A 22490-nucleotide genomic window follows, 5' to 3' on the forward strand; every position below is an offset into this window, starting at 1 on the left:
CCCCGTTGCCTCTTCTCATTAACCTTTGTATCACGGAATCACAGAATATCCCAAGTTGGAAGAGAGCCTAAAAGATCATTAAATTCAACTCCCAGCTCTATGCAGGACCACCCAAATCCAAATCCAATGTCCGAGAGTGCCGTCCAAACGCTCCCTAAGCTCCAGCAGCTGGGGACTGCGCCTGCTGCTCTGTTGTATGCCCGCTGTCCCGTGGGGGTACCTTTCCCTAACACGCAGCCTGACCCTCCTGTGATAGTTTCTCCCATTGTTCAGTGCTCTCTTGGGTAATGACCTTTTCGGAAAGGGAAGTGGTAGTACCCAGCTAGAGTCTCCCAGAGCTCTTTTAGGGCAGGGGAACAGCACAGTGCTGTGAGCAAAGGTTCCTGTCGCTAAGTTGCAGAGGGACTGGGTTCTTGTGCATCCTGCCCAGCACAGGGCTGGGTGGGGCATCTCATGTCTGGGACACGGTTGTATCCCATTGGGAAATCATAGCCCAGTCTTGGCGTGGCACCAGCGGTGCTTTAACTGTCCTCGTCTCGTTTTCCTTCATCAATCCTTTTCTCACTGACCCGAGATAAGTGATGAGTGCTTCATCCTTGGAAATACTCAAGGTCAGGCTGGATGTGGCTCTGAGCACCTGATGGAGCTGTAGGTTTCCCTGTTCATTGTGGGGGATTCAACTGGGTGGCCTTTGAGGATCCCTTCCAACTCAAACTGTAATTTACCCAGCAACAGGGCAGAGGAAATATTCCAAAGGTGGAATGAGGTATTTATATTTCTTGCTGGCTTGGCTGTGAGACAAAAGGACAGATGTGGGCTTTGAAACGGTGTCATTTTTGTTCTGTCATTTTTGGATCCTCCTTACAGACCATGGAGGAGTTTATGGGAAAGCGCAAAGCCGCCTTACTCCCTTCTTAATTTCAGATGGCTGCTTTGGAAGGTGCTTGAAATGCTCCAGTCTCTTTTTGAGCTGCAGCACAGCTTGGGAGGAGATTATTTGGAGGACACCCACTGCTTGTGTCTGGCAGGATGGAAGATTTTGGGAGCGGTGGATGATGGTGGAGGAGCCACATGGAAAACAGCGCCCAGTGCTGCATCAAAATAGCAGCAGGCCACGCAAAATGGGCATTTTTGGCGTGTTTCAGTGAAGATATAAGTCACAGTAGGTTGGCTGGAAGAACACCGCCTACTCCAAATAGCTTTTGAGGAGGAAATCTGCTTCCTGGAAGTGCTGGTATTGCTATGAAGACGTGGCTTTCCTGTAAAGTCACAGCAGTATGCTTCCTATGAGGTTTTGGGTTAGATCCCTTTCAAAACCAGACCAAAACCACATCAGAAACAGGAAATATTTAAGCATCTGTGGGTCCTTGCTGCATTTCCAGCATTAATCTTAGTGAATGATTCATTGAAATGGTTACGAATCTTGAAATGAATTGCGTAGCTGTATCAGAATGATATGGCATAATTATGTGCTTATCTTCGACAAAGGAAACATGAATCGGTATTGGGCAACCACTGAGATCTGGGAGAATTGGTAGTGAGGCAGAAATCACAGAATGTCTTGGGTTGGAGGGGACTTGAAGCCCACTCAGCCCCAATCCCTGCCGTGGGCTGGTCACTCCCCACCAGCTCAGGCTGCCCAGGGCCCGTCCAGCCTGGCCTTGTGCACCTCCAGGGATGGGGCACCACAGCTCTCTGGGCAGCTGGGCCAGGGTCTCATTGGAAATGAGAAATGAGGGAGGAGCTCGGCAAGGACTGACCAAGGCAGGAGATGTGATCATGTCTTGGAGGTGGATGCGATAGATATTGGATATACAGCAGCTGAGAGGGTTGTGTCTATGGACCAGATTGTGTATAGACACTGTTGCACTACAGTGGTGGTTCAGATCAATCAAATGCAGCATGGACTTCCAGCTGTTTTTAGTTTTTTCCTTGTTGTTTTAAGTTTATGGTTGGTCAGCATTCCCACTGGTTGTCAGCGAACAGAGTGGTTTTGTGGAAAGGTTTTGACTAATTGTGCTAATGGGTTTCCATAAAACTACTGTTTTCAGCCGTGCATTGTATCTCCCTCGGTTTTATCTTTAAATGAATTTAAAGCATTATATTCACCTAAAGTATTACAAAATTATAAAATTGTCAGTGCGGTCCTCTAGACTGAGGTTTCATGAGAAAGAGAGGCTCAGAGCAATGTCTCACTGCAGCATGAGCTGTGCTGGAAGAAGGTCTGTTCCAAGTGCATCCTCTGGGCAGCGCCTGAGGTCAGGGTTCTCCTGCTGGGAGCATCCTCATCCCAGTCCTCTACACTGGGGGTGGACTCAGTCCCCTTCTGAAGGTGAAGCTCCTTCTGATGACTGGAGGAGCCTGTGCTAACCAAGGTATCTAAGCAAGAACTAATGATGGTCAGGTTCTAAATCCTTAAGTCCAGGATTTTTTTTCTTTGGAGGCTTCAGTAACACCTTCCTCAGCAAAGTGATAGCAGTGGATGTCGCTCTGCTTGTTTTTTCTCAAGTGACCACAGCTCTAAGGAATTCTTTTGATTTCTGTACTGACCTTGTGCACGGGTATTGCAGCAGAGGAGCCTTTTCTTTGCTCCATTTGGCTATCAGAAGTTGGGTAACCCTCACTCCAGGCAGGTTGCCTTTCACTGGAACCCTCCTGGCCCAGCTGAGCTGCTCTGGTGCTCAGGACATGCCCGGATGTGGGTGGCATTCCATGGGTGCGCCCCATCTCATCTCACTCCTTGTCTTTAGCTGTGATTCCCAGCAAAGCCATCTTGCTGTGCATCTCCTCATGCGCCCTTTGCTGCAGATACAGCACTTGAAGACACAACCCGAAGGTGTCTAATGACTCAAAATGCAGCATGCAGATGAATGAAAGCAAAATTTTAGTAGCAGTTTTTCTTTTAGCTTTTGTTTGCCGAGTGGTGACGCCTAGCTGATGGCTGTTTAGGTTGTCTGTAATGCCTGAAACCTTTTTTTTTTTTTACCCTATGTGTTTCATCCCAATCCAGTTTTTATTTGTAAAACAAGCCTGGGCTCGCAACTCTTTGTTTCAGGCAGAATTCCCGGTCTGAGGGCAGGGCTATATGTGTGTGCAGGAGCAGTGAAGGGTGTCTGGGATGTTGTTCTGTGCCACAATACAGCAGTCATGTTGGAAAATGGGGTTTGGAGGTTTTCCCTGCATCTTTATCAGCACAAATGCTAGAACAGCCTTCTGTGCTAATTTTGACAAATATATTTGGCTTATATTTACTCAAGTGAACAATCTTCTCCTCCTTGCTCTCTAAATATAGATAACTGCCTTACAAATCTGTGCATAACATGAATGGTGAAGTGATGAATTCATTAACATTTTGCACAAACGCCTGTTTCCTCTCCTCTGGGCATAGAAGAATATAGTTTTTACAACTTTGTGCCTGTAATCAGGATGGGCTAGATCCTACTGCCCTGCTTTGTGCAGGGGGTGGAGTCAGCAATAATGTGTCAGAAGAATGTGCTTCTCTGCTTGTGCAAGCTCATCCCCATATTCATGGCTTCCCGTCCTGCTAGGATGGACAGATGCCCTGCTGGGATGCATGGGCACTCTGCTGGTGCCACTGTGACCTGGGTCACTCTGCTCCTGCTGGACATTTTCCTGGGGTTCTCAGCTACATCCATGTTAAGAACATCTGGACAAAGGGATTTGACTCCCTTGGGGGTGTTGGCTGTATTTTATGTCCTAGTAATTTTCTGTCTTACTGAGCCGTTATTTGTGATCAAATTTTGCAGTAAAGTCTTTCACAGACCGTAGCCCCACTGGACATGTGGCTGTGTCCTCACCTTTTTCCCTCTTCTTTACCCATTCCTTCTTTCAGTTTTATTCCAGTTCTGTTTGCTTCGTGTCCTGGGGCTATGACTTTATTTGTGACCTTGTTGCTGTTCACAGAATGGTTGGAAGGGCCCTCTGTGTCCATCTGCTCCAACCCCTGCTCCAGCGGGGACACCCAGAGCAGGGTGCCCAGGGCCAAGCCCGGGCGGCATTGGAAGACCTCCAAGGAGATTCCACAGCCTCTGTTGGCCAACCTGTAAGCCTGCTGGTTCTTGTAAGCCAGGCTGGGTCAGCCTGGCTGTGTTCCTGGGGTGGGCTGGGGCGTGAGGTGGCACTGATGATTCATTGCCTCCTGGTTGTTCCTCAGCCTGACCCCAGCAGGGCCTCTCAGACACCGAACAAGGCTCAAAAATTATTTGGACTTCTGTCATAAATCTGGGCTTTATATTTTATCATTCAAATAACTTATTTACTGACATCCCACTTTTCTTCCTTGCAGGCTCCTCAGCTGCATGCTACAAGCCCACCAGCCCAGGCCAGATACTGGAGGACACTGGCTTTCTTTATCAGGACCACCAGTTGTTTGCTGGCAGGCATGACATTTCTCCACTAACAGCTGAAGCTGTCAGTGCTAAAGAAAAAGCTGGTGAGTGAGTTGCCACTCTTCCGTATGAACCCATCACGGTTATGTCTGGGTTTTCCCTAAGCATTAACTAACCAGACATCGTTTTTAAATATTTACTGAGATGAAGGTCACCTCCTTATCCCCAGCACAGGCAGAAGGCAGGTTCCATTGATGGAAGTGTTACAACCCGCTGTCATTTGTCACCTGTTTCTATTTGTCCTTCTGGATGTGGTTGCTCTTCACTGAGCAGCAGGACTGAGGTGCATAGCTTCTTGCCAGCAGGACAGCACTGCTGGTCCTTCTGAACCTCAGAAACAGGCCACCGAAGTACATCCCCTGAATACAGGGATCTAATGGATGACTAGTGCAGGAGTGAAAATCCTTCTGGAGTTTTGAGTATGTGACGTTGGCTTTATCTACTTTCCTTGCTTATAGTCTAATAACTTGTACAGTGGGCTTTCTTGTATGTAAGGGAGGTTTTTTATTTCAAGTCTACAAAACGACTATTATGGCAAGACTCCTGTGCAGTGTGATAATATAAATACAGCAGTATGAGTTCACCATAGCTTCAGGGGCATATGTGGATGGACGTTTGGCTATTGTGCAGCTAGCTGAGTGGGTTTGTATCATTGGAACTAGATGATCTTTAAGATTCCTTCCAACCTAAGCCATTCATCTTGTTGGCTCAAACACTGGCTCAGGGAGCTGGCGGACCCTCTGAGTTATGGTGGCCAGGTTGCCCCCCCAGTACAGTCAGGTACTTACTGATGTTGTTCAGGGAAGGCAGAGGAGAGATGTGTTTTGCAGGGCAGATGTGGAGTGGAACAGCCTCCCTCAAGCTTTACAGTCATTGTCAAGCTTTTATGGCAAAAACAGTGTTAGTGGAAATGGCCAGTTGTCACAGAATAAGAGTCAAGGGTTTTTCTTCTCCGCTGGCATCCAGGTTGTATACAAGTTGTCCCACAGCATGTGCAGTTACTGGTGAAACATGGGGAAATAGCAGACCTCGGGAGAAAGTTTTGCTTTTTAACAACTTTTGAACGCCAAGAAAACAAATATAAGTACTGCTGAGGAGCTCCTTTGAGAATTGGAAACAGCGGGATAGAGAAAGAAAGTTGCCAAAAATGACCTCAAAAACTGAACTCAGAACAGCACCTCCTCCTCCTTGCCTAGGAAAATGGGAGGACTCTGCAGAGCTGAGGGCTGATTTTCACCCACCAGGAGCACTCCTTTGGATGCAGACACAAATGCTTTACACCTCTTTGGGATGGGTTCATGGGATTCAGCTGGGAGGGATTATGCCATTAGGTGCCTTGCTCCAGGCAAGCTTCACTGTGTGCATCACTTTCTATGACTTATGCCCACATTGCTGTGTAGAACAAACAGGACTAAGATGAAGAAGGGAGCTGGAGTCTGTTTTGGTATTTGACCTAACCCCTGAGCTGTGTGCCTTCACTTCAGTTGTAGCATCTGTAAGACCTTGTCCCATACAAATGCATCTTGTGAGGCTGGGTGAAGAAGTTATATGAAGAAGTTGTCTCTGTATTACTTCAGTCTATGTTATGGTTGTCTGATCTGTGATGCTTAAAGCTCTGGTACTACATTGCAACCTTAACGTCTTCCTTGTATTCACCCAGCAAAATTACAAAAGTTGGTACTGACTTGCACAGAATTAGTGTTATTGGCCAGAAGGGAAATTGCAGTTTTAAGAAAGAATGCCAGAGCACAGATTCCTCTTTAATTACGCTCCCAGAGCTCTTTTATTTTCAGTAGGATTTTAGGCTTTTTCTGTGACACATCCTGCGTTGTATCTTATTGTGGCATGCAGTGCACTTGTGAGGGGATTCAGCTCTCTAACTTCAGCTGTCAAAAATGCGCTGATTTGGTATTGCAACGGAGGCTCCTCTGTAATCTGTGCCAGGCATCTCCAGGGAGAGGTTTACCCAATTCCTGTCTTAGAGGAGATCACGTTTCCCTGTCCCACCGTTGACTGAGGTTGGAGCCATGCGTATGGGGCATGTGGAGAATGTTGAGGGGAGGGCTGGGGAAGGGATGGGGTCATTTAGCTTAATCAGAATTAGGGGTGAGCTGCCATAAGGAGATGAGAATGGTACAGCCGTGGGGGGTAAGAGGAGCAGAGGGAGTGAGGCCTCTGAAAGTAGAATGGTGCTGTTACTCAGGCGGCCCAGAACAAGGTGTTCTCCTAACCGCTGCCTTCTCTTCCACCCAGCTGAGGAAACCCTCTGCACCTTGCACCCTCCAGCCTTCCTCCGGAGCTCAGAGGTGGAGATGCGAGGCTCGGAGGAGGTGGCAGCCGGCACGGTCCTGCAGCGTCTGATCCAGGAGCAGCTGAGGTATGGCAACCCCAGCGAGAACATGAACCTGCTGGCCATCCAGCACCAGGCAACGGGCAGCGCCGGCCCCTCCAACAGCACTGCCAGCACTCTCTCTTCCACAGAAAACCTCGCGCCCGAGGACCCACAAATGGTCCAGCCGTCGGCGCGGCAGGAACCGCAGGGGCAGGAGCACCAGGGGGACGGTGCTGCGATGGAGAAGCAGCCCCGGGCCGCGCAGCCCCCACACAGCAGCGAGGAGCTCCCCACCTACGAGGAGGCCAAGGCCCAGTCGCAGTATTTCCGGGGGCAGCCGCCAGCGGGGCCGGGATTTTATGTCGCCGGCACCTCTGGCCAGAAGTCCAGGACGGAGGGGAGGCCGACGGTGAGCCGGGCCGGCAGCGGGCAGGCGCATAAGGACGATGCGCTGAAGGAACTGAAGCAGGGCCACGTGCGCTCACTGAGCGAGAGGATCATGCAGCTCTCACTGGAGAGGAACGGGGCCAAGCAGCACCCGCCTGCCCCGACAGGCAGCAAGGGGCCGAAGGCCGCCCCGACACCCAGCAAAGGCATGGACCCGCGGGGCCCGCCACCCGAGTACCCCTACAAGGCCAAGGTGGCGGCGACGGTGTCCCCCAGCAGCAAGGCCCCTGATCATGGGCTCTTCTATGGAGAGCAGCACCCGGCAGGGCCGCAGGATGTCCTCAAGGCCTCCTATGTGACCCCGCAGCCCTCCAGGACCGAGGTGGCCGTTGTCCGTTACCAGCCGCCCCCAGAGTATGGGGTGACCAGGTAATGCCCGGGGTGCGGGCCTGGCAGCCTGTGGCCACAGGGGTCTGGTTGCCTTCAAGGCTTCCTCTTTCACCACCCTTTTAGTTCTTGGTATGGAAAGGGGGGAAAATTCCTAGCTGTGCAACCAACCTCGTGTCCAGCTCTTGTTTGGGTGTTGAAGTGCCGGGGTGGCAGCTGGACTGTAACTGTTGTAATTCATGTAGAAGAGTTTGCAGATGAGATTTCACCTGTAACTGCACAAAGAGCGCTCTCTGAGAATGTGGGAGCTTATAACCTAAGCCCTGTATCCTTGAGATCTTCGGAACCCCAAACTAAGGAAAGAAAGTGGAAAACCTGCATGAAGCTTAATTGTGAGAGAGACATCTCTTTATTTCAGGCCTTTCTCTTTGCTTGATGGGGGGGGGGGGGGGGGAACTGTTCCCTTTACAAAGAGGGCTAGATAAAGTGTATACATCACTTAGGCCCTACTTAAATCCTCCAAACAAAGCTTACATGAGACTTTTATGGAGCTTGGCCCCTTGTGCTGGGCCTCTGCATGAGGATGGTTTTATTCCAAGCGCATTACAAATAATCCACAGTGTTTATTTCCTGTGAGCTGATTGCTGAGAGCCACACGGCTCCTGCCAGCACCGCGCTGCCTGGCTCTAAGGCAGGGGCTGGCCTGTGCCATGTCACAGCTTTCTTCATCATCTGTCCATCCAAAGCTGTTTTTCTTGCTCTTTCTAAACACAAATGATTCTCCATTTCATCCTGCAGCCTCCTAGGCAGTATTTTGCCAGCCTCACTGGGTGGGTTCAGAACCTGTGTTGTGCAACTGTGGTTTTCATTTTAGAGGTTGCTTAATTAGGTTTTCACTGACACAAAATCTGCAAAGATCTTGATGGCTCTGGCTTGGTGCACTTGTTTTTCTGTAGAAAAATCAGGGAGTAAATGCTCTTGTTGGAAAAGTGAAGCTTTTACTTTGAACCAGGTGTGAATTTCCTTCGGTAAATGCTGCAAAACGGTTGTAACTTGGAAAAGACCTGTGCTGTCCCTGTGAGTGGCAGTGCTGCAGGTCTTCCCTTGACAATCATGTTTTGCTTACCAGTGCTCCATGCACAGAGCCTGGGTAGTTTTTCAGAGCAAAATGATATTTTAAAGAGCTAAGTGAAAATCTGTTTATTCTGAGAGACATCTATAGGAACTTGAGAGCTACAGGGTCAAGTTGAGGCTGTGCTCTCTGGAAGCCCTAGCAAGGCTACAGCAGCTGTTCATTCTGCTAACAAACATCTCCAGCACTGGACTCATCTGCACATAAGAGCAGTTAGTTTGGGGTTTTGTTATTGCCCTTGGAAGATGCTGATTCAATAGCCAGTTCTGCTGAGCCTGTTCTGCTGAGTCCATATAGCCAAGCAGACCTGGGCACTGTGCTAACTTCTGTGGCTAACTGGGAATGGCACTGCTGTGAAATAAGGAACCCTTTGATGCTGGTGTCAAAACTTTTCCAGGGACCTGGTCAGTGGGGGTGATACTGAGAAATCTCATGATTGAATACAGCTTTGCATGCCAGAAAAGAGGAGAAAAGCACAAAGCTGCATTGATCTGTAGGAAAAACCCACAGATATCAGGATTGGAAATGACCTGTAGGGCCATTGATTCCCTGCCTTGCCCCACAAGTCCTCATGTGAGGAGGGAAGTGTGGCTAGGGACCCACACATATTGGCAGGTAACTGCTGAGGGAGATGGAATAACCATAGCTGCTGCTTAATTTGATGTGTGTTTGTTCTCCTGTGGCTGGTTGTCAAAGGGAATGCTACCTTTATAGTCACAGTGGTGAAATCTCATAACTTGTCTGTAAATAGCAGTAGGACTGAAAACAGGGTGTAGGATTTGATACTACAGACACGAGTAGTGGGGTTGGAGTAGATGATCTTGGAAGCTCCCTTCCAACAAGGCCTCTGAGATGATCAGAGGGATGGAACACTCTCCTGTAAAGAAAGGTTGATGAAACTGGGATTGTTTAACTTGGAGAAGAGAAGGCTCCGGGGAGACTTCATTGTGGCCTTCCAGTACTTGAAGGGAGCGTATAAACAGGAGGAGGAACAGCTGTTTACGTGGATTGACAGTGAAAGGACAAGGGGGAATGGTTTTAAACTGAGACAGGGGAGGTTTAGGTTAGATATTAGGAGGAAGTTTTTCATAGAGGGTGGTGACACACTGGAACAGGCTGCCCAAGGAGGCTGTGGATGCCCCATGCCTGGAGGCATTCAAGGCCAGGCTGGATGTGGCTCTGGGCGGCCTGGTCTGCTGGTTGGTGACCCTGCACATAGCAGGGGGTTGAAACTGGATGATCTTTGAGATCCTTTTCAAGCCAGGCCATTCTAGGATTCTTTGAACTCAACTATTCTATTCTAAATCTAGATACTCAGTGTTATTCTGAAGACCTCTTATTCGTAGGCTTCTGCGGGAGTCATGGTATTTATATTAATTACACTTGGTGACCTGTCCTTTGTGGAGACCGTGATTGTAGAGCAGAGCTTAAAGCCTGCGGCTTAAAAGGCCAAAAGCCCATAAGGCAAATAAAGAGGAGCCAATATTTATTCTTATTTTAAATTATCAGTATTTTTCAATTGGTTATGGTGCCTTGCGCCCTGACTCACAACTTCTGAATGCTTCAAGTTGGCCAAGTGTAATAGTCTTGAAAAAACTTTTCCTTTCCTCGTTGCTAGCTTCTAGCACATCTGTTCCTGAAGAATATCCATGCTAACTTTCCTGAGGTGCATGCTCAGAGAGCTCACAGCTTGTCAGGTAAAAGGGGTTTGAAATAATCTAATTTGATCACACAAAACCACAAATTAATTTCGGTTTTCATAACGTTTGGTCTGGTGGTTGTAACATTCTCCAGCTGGAGAATCCATCACAGACTTGTTCCACTCGCTAATTGCCCCTTCTGGCACAGATCTGTGTCTTAGTTCCAGCCTGTATTTTCTAGTTACCAGTCTGGATTTTGCAATATCTTTGTCAGATAGTGAGGAGCGCTGTGCTGTCCTTTCTTTAATGCATTAAACAAATGGAGCCTGGAGTCTCTTAATTATTTTACTGCTTTCAAAAAAAAAGAAATCCAACAACCCAACCCATAGCCTTTTCTCATAGAAAACTTAACCAGACGCAAGGCAAATAAGACATAACATCACCTCTGCAACACGGCTCAATGTTCCTTGTTTGTGTATCTCATAAACACTTGCCATGTCAGAGGTTGGCCTGTGAGGAGCTCACCATTCAGCTTGTTACCCACTCAGACATGTCAGGGTAGTGGCAGCCCAGGATAGGGTTCCCCACTCTTTGCTTGTAGCCTGCTGTATTTATTCCTGAGTGGATGAGCTTGTATTTGGACGTGCACAAGTGCATATTGTTTCTTCATGCTTTGCTTAAGCAGCGATCCACATCGCTCAGGGTGAGCAGTGAATCCTTTTCATTGCCCCCCGTGGCACCAGTCCAGTCCTGTATGATTTCCTCATGCAATTAATGTGAATGAGGCCTTAAACTGAAACAACACTCCTTGCTGAGGGGTCTTCATTTGTGGTGATGTGAGGAAGTCTTTCATGTGGTCATCTTTTAATTCTGATACAATCCATGTATTTTAAAAGACAGCATGAAACTGACAAATGGACTTAGGCTATTTTAAAGCTATGACACTGTTTTATATACTCAAAAACATTCCACCTGGCCTGGATATAGAAGCCTATACTTAACTGCTGGGACAGCCTGTGGCTTCTCCAGATGTGTGTGTATTTAACCTGCCCCACACGTCACTGCTGCTTTCAGACAGCCTGTTTATAGTTACTCATTCAACCACATGTCTGCACCCACCGAGGAGATACAGTGTGGTCCTTTCACTCCCTGAGGTGCCCAGGAAGGTGAGGGTTGGTGGAGCTGAGGGATGTCACTGGCACTGGCACCAGTGTTGGGCACCCACGCTGACTTTGGCTGACGTGTTTCAGTGAGCTATGTAAGCATGGTTTGAGGCAGCACTGCTGGCTGGCGTGGGTGCTGGCAGCCATAGGGAAGGCTGAAGGCTTGCATCATGTCCTGGAGGCTGACAGTGTCCCTGCAGAAGAGATTTCTATCATCTCCTGGTCTAGTCTGTCTTTCAGTAAAATAAAGAAGAGATGAAACTGTTCCAGCAGCTTTTGTGAAGCCAGTGTCATTTCTCATTCTCCTCTGCTTTTATCCCAGTTGCATCCTCTGTGAAGGTGCAGAAAAATGGGGCTGAGGAGCACACCTTTTCCTTTGCTGGAAATTAACTGGGCTTTAGAAAGGATGTTTGTTCTTCATGTGACTCCCTGTGAAGAAATAAGGTATCCTCTTTTAACTGTGGAGGATATGTTTAATCACAGAATCAGTAAGGCTGGAGAAGACCCCTAAGGTTACTTAGTCTAATCCCAGCCCAGCCCACCATGCCCACTCACCACATCCCTCAGTACCACATCTCCACAGATCCTGAACACCTCCAGGGACAGTGACTGTACCACCTCCCTGGGCAGCCTGTGCCACTGCATCACCACTCTACCTGAGAAAAAAATGTTTCCTAATATCCAACCTGAACCTCCTCTGGTTCGACTTAAGGCAGATATGGTGTGTCTTTTTAAATGATTTTTCCATGCAGAACATAACACAATCACCTCCAAAGTAGTTGGATGACAACTTTCCAGCACTAACAGGCATCACTAACAAAACAGTGAATTCTAGAGATGAGTCCAAGTGTGCAAATTGGTTTTGAAATAAACCAGAGTGCTTGGACTGTTGCTTTTCCCATAAAACAGGATATTATAAAGACTGTGCTTTGGCTACTGAAAGTCTTCTGTTTCTGGCAGCATCAGCATTTAGTAATGGATATCTAGGCTGTTTCCTTGCACCATGACCAGCAGACTGGGCTTACTGACTTCTCTGATGTCCTGCCTTTTCCCCACGTGTAGGTATCACTGCACTTAGGTGCAGCATCCACAGCAGATATGGATGTGAGGTGAAATCCTGTGAAAGCTGAACAAGCCAGTCTGCCCTGAAGGCTAGGGAAGGCAAAGCATTCAGAGAAAGATAAGCTACAGAGATTGGAGGAGAGCATTTTAAATACTATTGTAAGTCTTAGAATGGTTTGGGTTGGAAGGGGCTTTTAAGATCACCTAGATCCAGCCCTGCTATAGGCAGGGACACCTCTCTCTAGATCAGGTTGCTCACAGCCCCACACAGCCTGACATTGAATGCTTCCAGGGCATCACGGTAGGTTGCAGCCTACATCCTTACTCAGCTGTCTGTTTTCTGTCCCTGCACAGAGGTGGCCTGAGTTGTACCTGAACCAGTGCGAAGGTAGACTTTCCCTCCCAGAACATTTCCAAGGATTTTAGTTTTATTACTTCTGAATGCTGCCTTGCTTTATTGAGCAGTAGCTCTTCTGTATTTGTGATTGCATGGGAGTCAGTGAGTAGACTTTATCATTAGTTGGTTTCTGATTCCTTTATTCAGTTACACATTGCCCTCAGCAGTCTTGTGTTGACCTCTCTCTTCCCAAGGAGTTCTAACAGGTGTATTAAGGCTGTGTCTGAATGTAGGGTTGTGGATGGCCTTGCTGAATTCTGTGAGATTTCTTACGGCAGTGAGGTCTGTGGTGAAGATTTTTGCTGAAGAAACTGTATTGCAAGCTGTTACATATGCTGCAAGCTGTATATCATGTGAGACAGTGCAGCGTAGTGATCCTAGGGATCACTGGTCTGTCTGCCTTCTTGTGTCTCTCTATGCTAGAAGCCAATTTCTTTCTTTTTTCACTTTCTGCATTGCATTGCAGAAATTGATAGAAGCCCTATTTCTAGAAGAATGCCAGCAAAATTATATGTTTTCAATATAAATGTTGCTGGTGTGTTGCAGCCTATCCAAACCTTGGGATATCCCCCAGTTTCATGCTTTTAAAAAAGACAATTTTTGATGGAACTGTGCTTGGCTGGAAGGTTTTAGCCTGCTCTAATGTAGAGCAAGATCAGTGTTTAAAGTACAGCAAAAACATTTTGAGAATGTCATTCTTTACTAAGTCCAAAGGAGTTCAGGATAATCCTGATTGCTTTGTTTCTTTTGAGTTCTAAAGAGGTCGAATGTGAACAAAGCTCCTATTCCTACAAATACTGATTTATTAATTTGACTTGCTGTGTTGATTTTACCGTATACACATTGAGGCACTTCACCGTTGACTAAGTCATAATTAAACTAGGACAGATTAAATAAGTAAAAGGGAAGCTGGAACTGGGTAATGCCCATTATGTTGAACAGCCACGCTTCAGAAGGAGCCGTGTGTGTGCTGGTTCTATGTCCCAAGTTGGAGAACACTTCAGAGAATCTCTCCTGCAGCCCCAGCTGTAAGGATGCTGGGGTGTGACTGTTGCTGCTAACCTATAATAACTCAGTGTGTGATTCACCCTTCAAGAGAATGGAGGTCCTGAGCACCTCTCCTCACTCTTGGGAATAAAGCCAAGCAGATGAAGTGTGTGTGAAAAGGTTAGTGATGGGAGGATGGATTTCCCACAAGTACAGTCTCAGGTGTTCAGAGGGTGTATCTACAACAGGAGATCGCAGTACTTGATCATGAAAAAGAAAAGAAAAATCACTGTATCTCACCTGGATTAGATTCAGAGATCAATTGAAAAGTGTGTTATGTTGCTCAAAGCTATTCCCATACAGAAGTGAGAAAATCTGTTATCTGTAGCAAGTGTGTCCTTCATAGTAATATAACTGTGCCCAGACAGCAGGGCTTTTATATGTGTTAAACCAGCTGTCTTTTGTTTTGACAGAGCTAGCTCCCACTTAGCTGCACTAATTGTGGTAACACATCACAGTGCAGACTGGCTGTCAGCTGCATTTGCACAAGTTTGTGGAGCACCTTTTGCACTGTGAGTGACATCCCTTGTTCCACTGCTTATGGTATTGTTTGTTGTGCAGTTTTTCAAGCGAACAGTGTTTCAGTCCTGCATGAGTGCAAGATCCCTGTGAAGATACTGTGAGGGCTGTGCCACGTGGTGTTGGTTGGTCTCAGGGAGATAAAACAAGCCCTTAGCTCACTGTGACCCCTGGAGCAGCTGCTGTGAGGCCCAGACCGAGCTGCAGGCAGAAGCGGTGAGGACGGAGAGGACTCAGCTGCTGTAGATGTTTGCATGAGGCTGCTCACTGTGTACATGCCTGATTTCAGCGTGCTTATGGACTGTGAGAAACAGTGCTGTTGGGGCTTTAGCCTCACAGACTTTTTGCAGGACATCTTTGTGAAGGGGAGATGGATGCTTCAAGTTTCCCCATGAATCCAGAGGGAGCAGAGCCAAGCAGCTACGCTAACACAGTCCTTACAGCTTCCATGCTGTACCCAGTCTTCCTGGTGATCTCAGTGCTGCCTCCACCTCTGTGCTCTGAGCAGTAAGAAATTTCCCTGGATTAAAATGGTCTGTACAACTAGCACCTGAATCAGATCATAGAAACGTTAGGGTTGAAAAGACCTTTAATATCACCTGGTCCAACCATCAGCCCATCCCCACCATGCTTACTAACCATGTTCCTCAGTGCCATATCTCCATGGGTCCTGAACACCTCCAGGGATGGTGACTGCACCACCTCCCTAGGCAGCCTGTGCCAATGCCTCACCACTCTTTCTGAGAATAAATTGTTCCTAATACCCAACCTGAACCTCCCCTAGCACAACTTAAGGCTATTACCTTTCATCAGTTATCTGGGAGAAGAGGCCAACCCCCACCTCACCACAACCTCCTGTAAGTTGTAGAGTGATAAGGACTTCCCTGAGTCTCCTCCAAACTGAACAATCCCAGTTCCCTCAGCTCCACAGACTTGTGCTCCAGACTTTTCACAGACTTTTCATTGCCCTTCTGTGCAACAGATACTGATCTGTTCTCCCCCTGTGGGTCTGTTTCTGCACAAATATTTCAGCTGGAAGCAGATATTCTTCTGTAGATCCAGTGGATTTAGAGGAGCAGTTACTGCCTGTCTTGGCTAGGCATTGTATCCTTGTCCTTTGGCCATGGCAGCAGCAAAATCCATGCCAGCATGGCTCAGTTGTGACAGAGCACTGGAACAGGCTGCCCAGGGAGCTTGTGGAGTCTCCTTCTCTGGAGATATTCAAGAGCTGTCTGGTTGTTTCTTTTGTAACCTGCTGTAGGGAACCTGCTTTAACAGAGGATTGGACCTGATTGTTTCCAGAGGTCCCTTCCAACCCCTGCAACCCTTGTGATTATTTCATAAGGATGTGATGGGAGCCAACCAGCTGAAAGCAGCCTGGCAGGAAAGGACCTGGGAGACCCCAAGCTGAACATGAGTCAGCAATGTGCCCTTGATGCTGAGTTAGCTCTTGATGCTAAGAAGGCTGGCAGCATTCTGCACTGCATCAGGCAGAGCGTTGCCAGCAGGGTGAGGGAGGTGATGCTTCTCCTCTGCTCAGCACTGGTGAGGCCGCACCTGGAGTCCTGTGTGCAGTTCTGCACCCCCCAGAACAGGAGAGGCATAGGCATGCTGGAGAGAGTCACCAGTGTGATGAGGGAGTGGAGTACCTCTGCTATGAGGAAAGGATTACGTCTGGACTGTTCAGTCTGAAGAAGGGGAGGCTCAGGGATCTCACAGAATGGCCCGGGTTTAAGGGACCTCAAGGATCATGAATCTTCAACCTGCCTACCACAGGCAGGTCCAACAACCTCCCCATATACTAGACCAGGTTGCCCAGGGCCCCATCCAATCTGGCCTTGAACACCTCCAGGGATGGGGCATCCACAGCCTCTCTGGGCAGCTGTTCCAGCACCTCACCACTCTCATAGTAAAGAACTTCCCATCTCATCAATGTCCATAAATACCTGAGGGGAGAGTGTAAAAAGGATGGAGCCAGACTCTTGTTAGTGGTGCCCAGTGTCAGGACAGGAGGCAGTGAACACAAACAGGAATAGGGAGATTTCAGAATTTCCAGGATGTGCTTCAGTGCTGTATGGTAGATGGAGGACTGACACAGTTTGCCCAGAGAGGCTGTTGGGTCTTCTTGCAGACACCTAAAAGCTGTAGGGGAGCTGCACCAAACTTCCAGCGGTCCCTTTCAACCCCAAACCATTCCATGGTTTTGTGACTGCCTGCAAAGGCAGCAAACTGCAAAAACAGGTGAGCAAGGACCAGCATCTTAACCTGGTGTGTAGCTCTGGAGCTGCCTCAGACCCATCACGCTGAGGACATTTTAATGGAAATTGGGGCTCCTTTTGCAGCCCAGGCTTTGCTGAGCTCAGTCTGAAGGCTTTGGCCTGCAGGCCCACCGGCCAGGAAGTCACCATGGGAGGGGTGCGCACACTCCTTTCCTTTCTGGCGCTGTGGCTGATGACAGATGCAGGGGACCAAGGCCTCCTGGCACACTGTGCTGGAGTGGCACCCTGCCTCCACCGTGCCCCTCTTTGTGCTAAGGCAGCAGACCTTCCTGCAGGCATGGCTGAATGCTGCGCCCCTCAGAAGGGGACAGCCAGCCTCAGGGCATGGCTGCTCGGGGCAGGTGAAAGCCATCCTGAGGCCGGAGGGAGCTCATTTTCAGTCTGTTAGCTTTTAGGGCAGGATTTTAAAAGTGTGCTCACTTTTCATCTTGTTCTGCTGCGATTGCAGGTAGTGATGGGTTATTATCATTGGAAGCAGAATGAGGGCAACGCTGGGAGTTTTTGAAAACCCCTGTTTGAGATGCTGTGTACGCAGCAGTCATCATATTTATTATGTATTTACATAGCACAAAACTGTCTGCCTGCAGAACAGTCTTCATAGATCTGTGAGGGTAAATGCATCCATCCGCTAGATCTCCTTACGGTATGGAGATAAGGGCAGTGTGGGCTGTGCAAGGCCGACAGCTTGTGGTGAAGCCAAAATACACTTCTTAAAGAGTGCTTGATTGCTGGACTTCAGGTTGAGCTTAAATATGCCTTGTAGGTCTTGAGGTAGAGCAGAGAAAATGGGGCCTTGGCTGAGCCACTTAATGAGAAGTGATGTTGATTTTGGAGCCCACGTTTCAGCTTTGGTGTCTTGGCTGAGGAGCTCTGCGTGTGGCTGCCTACCTTGGCCACGTCCCCAAGGTCAAAACTGGCCTGGTTGGGTGTGTCTGGAGGGATGGGAGAAGCTTTGAGCTCCTCTCTGCCTCAGTTCTCCCTTTGTAAAGAGGGTTTGCATTGCTTGTTGATCTTGCGGGAGTGAAAGGCAGAATGGAAGTCAGGGAATGTCTTGCACCCCCTCTCTAGAGGTATTGCCATATTGTTGGAGGTGTTCAGGGTCAGGTTGGATGGGGCCCTGGGTGGTCTGGTCAAATGCCTAATTTAATGGGTGGCAACCCTGCCCAACTAGCTAATCTTTGGGGTCCCTTCCAACACAATCCATTCCATGACTGTGGTCCTACCTGAGCACCAGCTTCAGGATTACCCTCCCTGCCAAAACGTGCTCCTGGGTTATCCTCCAGCCACTGCCAACTGGCTGTGGAGGATTAAAGAGCGATCTATCACCAGGAAGCACAGCCCACAAGCAGTTTGCAAGGGCTGGGACCAGCTCTTCTCCCTGGTATAAGGCTGGTGGGTGATGGATGCCATTTGTCGTGGAGTGACACAATGAGGTCTCACCCAGCTTTCACTGCACGGGATGATTGATCAGGCTGTGCTTCCAGCAGCTCTGCAGCAGCCCTTCCCTTTGATGCTCACTAAAGTCGTGCAGGGACACTGCTTTGCTCACATCACTTCCTTTCACCTCCAAATTTGGCCGCTCAGCCCCTCGGTTCGCTCCAGGCAGGGGGCAGTTTTTGAAAGGTGAGTAATGCATCCCTTGTGCTCCAGTCACAGCCGTGGGCTTAAGCTGCTCTGTGGTGGGGTTTGTGCTGAGGTGGGGGCAGGGAGAGGCTGGCAGAGGGCTGAAATATTAGCTGTGCACCTTGTTAAAAATGCCGCTTTTGACTCAATGCTTCCTTTATCCCTTCGCACCAGATGCATACATCAGTGTCAACAACAGGCGAGGAGACAATTTACCCAGTGCCTGCTGCGATTGTTGGTATTTAGGAGCGACTAAATCATGACTGTACAGTTATAACCCTATTAATAAACCCTGCAGTAATTATATGGAAGCCCCTGCGTGCATCTTGAGGGTGAGCAGCTCTAACACATCCCTGCCTGTGCTTTCCTGCAGCCGACAATGCCAGCCTCCCTTCCCGCCGCCATCGGCCCAGCAGCACAGCCCCATGTCCTCGCAGGCCTCCTCCGCTGCCGGCCCTCTGCTTCCAGGTTCCTTGCCTCCACTGCCAGCCCCCTCCACTGCCCAGCCACCTGTGCCACCTGGCCAGCAGCTGACACCCGACGCCTTTGCCATCGTGGAGAGGGCGCAGCAGATGGTGGAGATGCTCTCCGGGGAGAACCATGTGCTGCGGCAGGAGCTGGAGGGGTACTATGAGAAGGCAGACAAGCTGCAGAAGGTACGTGGAGGTGTGGGGATAGGGAACAGTCTCAGTGCTCCTGCGTTTGGGTTCCTCAAGAGATTGTTCATGGCTCTGTCGCTGCAATGGGAACATACCAGTGACCAGTCTCTCACCACTGCCTCTCAGTGGTGGTGTCCTGTAAGCGTAATACCGTGCTCCGGTGCCCACAGGCTCCTCTGCCTGTAGGGTGTAGCAAGGCAGCTCATCAAGCATCCTTCATTTGGGAACTTTCCATCCTTCTCTGATTGCTCAGAAAATCATACAATCATAGAATGGCCTGAGTTGAAAAGGACCACAATGATCATCGTGTTTCAACCCGTCTGCTTTGTGCAGGGTTACCAACCACCAGACCAGGCTGCCCAGAGCCACATTCAGGCTGGTCTTGAATGCCTGCAGGCATGGGGCATCCACAGCCTCCTTGGGCAGCCTGTTCCAGTGCGTCACCACCCTCTGGATGAGAAGCTGTGAATGCCCCATTCCTGGAGGTTTTCAAGGCCAAATTGAATGGGACCCTGATGTACTGGGTGACAACCTGACCTTTAGCAGGGATATTGGAACTGGATGATCTTTAAGGTCCCTTACAACCCAAGCCGTATGTTCCGTGACAGCTTTGCTGGAATGTGCCTCATGCAGGCAGGGTGTTCTAGGGCAGCCAAGTTGCACAGGCAGTAGAGCTGTATACAAGAAGCATTTAAAGAGCATGACCACGGCTATCCTGAGTGTTTCATACAATGAGCTAGCATGGCACTCCACTGTATGAAGGCTTAGCAGACAGTGATGGGGTTGATGTGGTTTGAAGATTGGTGTGGTTGGACAACCAAAAGACATGGTTTGGATAGTGTGATTATCAGAGAGGTCTTCAGTGATTGCTCTGAATTCCTAAAAGCTAATCTTAGATAGGTGTGTTTGAATGTTTTGGTTCAAAAACAACTGTCACTTTATCTGAATGAATCTGGTAAATATTTGCTCAAAAACCCATTTGTGGAGAGCTCCTGTACCCTCTTTCCTGTTTGCACAGTTGGCATTTTCAGCGAAGAAAGGTGATGTCTCATGCACTGCCTGGGTTGACAAGGAAAGACAGTTGAAAATTAGATAAAGCAGATGTTGCTTAAAAGTGGGGTCTCACCAAAGTTGATGCACAGGTGCTCCCAAGCCTGCTGGCTTTGGGTCCCTGGGGCCCAGGACCGTATGAATTATTTACAGAAACTGAATACCATGCTGCTTTGACAGGCAAGTCTGGGAAATTTCTAAAGCACACTGAAGATAACTTCCTGTCACAAGTATTTAGTAAGCCAGTTAGGAAAGATGCCCTCTGGGATCTGTTTCTTAAGAATAGGGAAAGCCTTGTGGGAGATGTGGAGGTAGCTAAGTTCTCTTGGCGACAGTGATCATGGATTAATTAGTTGAGTTCAAAATCTTTGGAGTAATGAGAAATAACAGTCCCCAGGATTGTCATCCTGGATTTTAAGAGAGCAAACTTTAAGCTTCTCAGGGAACTCATTTGCATCTGCTCTGGAGAGTCTAGGGGTCCATGAAAGCTGATCAGTTTTGGAGAACCACCTTCTAAAAGCCCAGGAACCAGCAATCACCACTGTGCTACAAGGCAAGCAATTGGGACAGATGACTGGTCTGGCTGAATAAGGAACTCCTCCTGGTAATTATTAGGAAAAAGAAAGAGTATGATCTCTGGAAGCAAGATCTGGCTTCACAGGAAAATTATAGAGCTGTGATTCTCATCTGCAGGGAGAAAACAAGAAAAAACAAATTCAGTTTGGATTGATATTGGCCAGTGTGGTGTCAGACAACAGAATTATGTCAATAGCAAAAAGGAAACATTGAGCTGATACTTTATGGACACCTAACAAGTAAGGATGCCTTTTTGCCTTAGTAGATCTTGAGTTGCCCAGTCCTCTGAGTTGGAGGATTGTGACTGAGGGGAGCAGTGACTTTTCATGTATGGTCATGGAAATTGTAAGGGACCAGTTGTATCAGCGGATGGCTTGTAAATCCTTGGAGTCGGATGGCATTCATCCCAGAGTACAGAGAGATTTAGCAGATGTTATAGCTGGATCCCTCTCAACTATTTACCGAAGGTCCTGAGAGTCCAGGAAGGTTCCTGCTGATTGGAAGATAGCAGTCTGTCTACAAGAAAGACATGAAAGAAGACTCTGGAAACTACGGACCTGTTAGTGTAAACTCAGTACCTGGAAAAGCCATGGAAAAAGTTATCCTAGGTGCCACTGAAGGGCACAGAATAATGCTATTGTCAGACATTGTCGACATGGCTTCATGATGGCAAAGTCCTTTAATTAAATTTGATCTCCTTCTATGGTAAGGTAAGCTTGGTGAATTAAAAGAAGGCAGTGGTAATCTTTCTAGACATTAGATGTAGTACCTCATAGCAGAATATCCTTCTGCATGGATTGTCCAACTGTGAGATGAAGAGGTTAACCCTGTGCTGGGAAGGGAACTGGCTGGAGGGCAGAGCTCAAAGGGTGCGAGTGAATGGGTCTGGTCACTTGTAAGAGAGGTCAGATACTAGGACAGGCTTCCCACTGAAGTGGTTGATGCCCCATGGCTGTCAGTGTTCAAAAGGCATTTAGGTAATGCTCTCAATAATACACTTTTGGTTAGTCCTGGAGTGGTCAGGCAATTGGCCTAGATGGTCTTTGTAGGTCTCTTCCAACTGAACTATTTTAATTCCCATTCTAATTTAGGATCCTGTGCTACTCTTTCATTTATGACTTCCCACCACATAGGTACAAATGACATTAGGCTTCTGGTCTTCTCTCTCTGAATTTAGGAGTTCTGTTTTTCTGTGCTCTGTTATATCAGAGACACATTTCTACAGGAGAGCCAGCACTGAGAGACCATGTCTCAAGACCCAGATTTGGGGAAATCTTTGACTAGAAAGTCCAGAAAGGTTTAAAAAGAGATATGTTGTTTTGTAGCTGCTGCTAACTTTGCAACCTCCTCTGTGCTGTATTCACAGAATTTCCTAAAGTTAGTCAAAACATTTTTTCAGCAGCATTACTTGTGAGTATAGCTGTAAAGGCTTCCCCGTGGCCTTTGTGGGCAAAAGTAAATATTCCATTTATTAATTTCACAAAAGCTGCGTTGTTCAGTAGAAGCTATGTATGATGCCCTAAAAACATTCAGCTTCCCTTTCACACTCCTAGAAATGGCTTGCTCTTTATTTTGGATGCCCTGCAAGCTGATTGCATCAGACACCAACAGAAAGGTATTCAGGCATGGGGCTGAAGTCTCACTTCAGTCAACAGTGTGGACTCGAATCCCATTGACTTTGCGGGAATGTAAGCAGACTCTTAAAGCAAAACACATGCTCAAGTGCATTCTTCCTTCAGGAAAACTTCCTGAACCAAAACCTTCACACACATTATGCTGTCTGTGAGTTTTTTTTCCGTGTTTGAGCACGTGGCCAGGGCAGGTCCTT

At 48.1% G+C, this 22490-nt stretch overlaps 1 protein-coding gene across 2 annotated transcripts in view; it reads left to right on the plus strand.

Moving 5' to 3' along the window:
- AMOTL1 (angiomotin like 1) overlaps positions 1-22490 on the plus strand; it is a gene marked incomplete at both ends in the record, with an annotated part of 59103 nt that overhangs the window by 10750 nt on the left and 25863 nt on the right. For both annotated transcript variants that reach the window (XM_079541875.1, XM_079541876.1), the window contains 3 exons: positions 4307-4453; positions 6663-7557; positions 18751-19033. In XM_079541875.1, coding sequence (XP_079398001.1) covers positions 4307-4453; positions 6663-7557; positions 18751-19033 — 1325 coding nt within the window. The remainder of the gene's footprint in view (positions 1-4306; positions 4454-6662; positions 7558-18750; positions 19034-22490) is intronic.

This window comes from Tetrao urogallus, assembly GCF_951394365.1.
Source record: "Tetrao urogallus genome assembly, chromosome: 1".
NCBI classification, from domain to species: Eukaryota; Metazoa; Chordata; class Aves; order Galliformes; family Phasianidae; genus Tetrao; species Tetrao urogallus.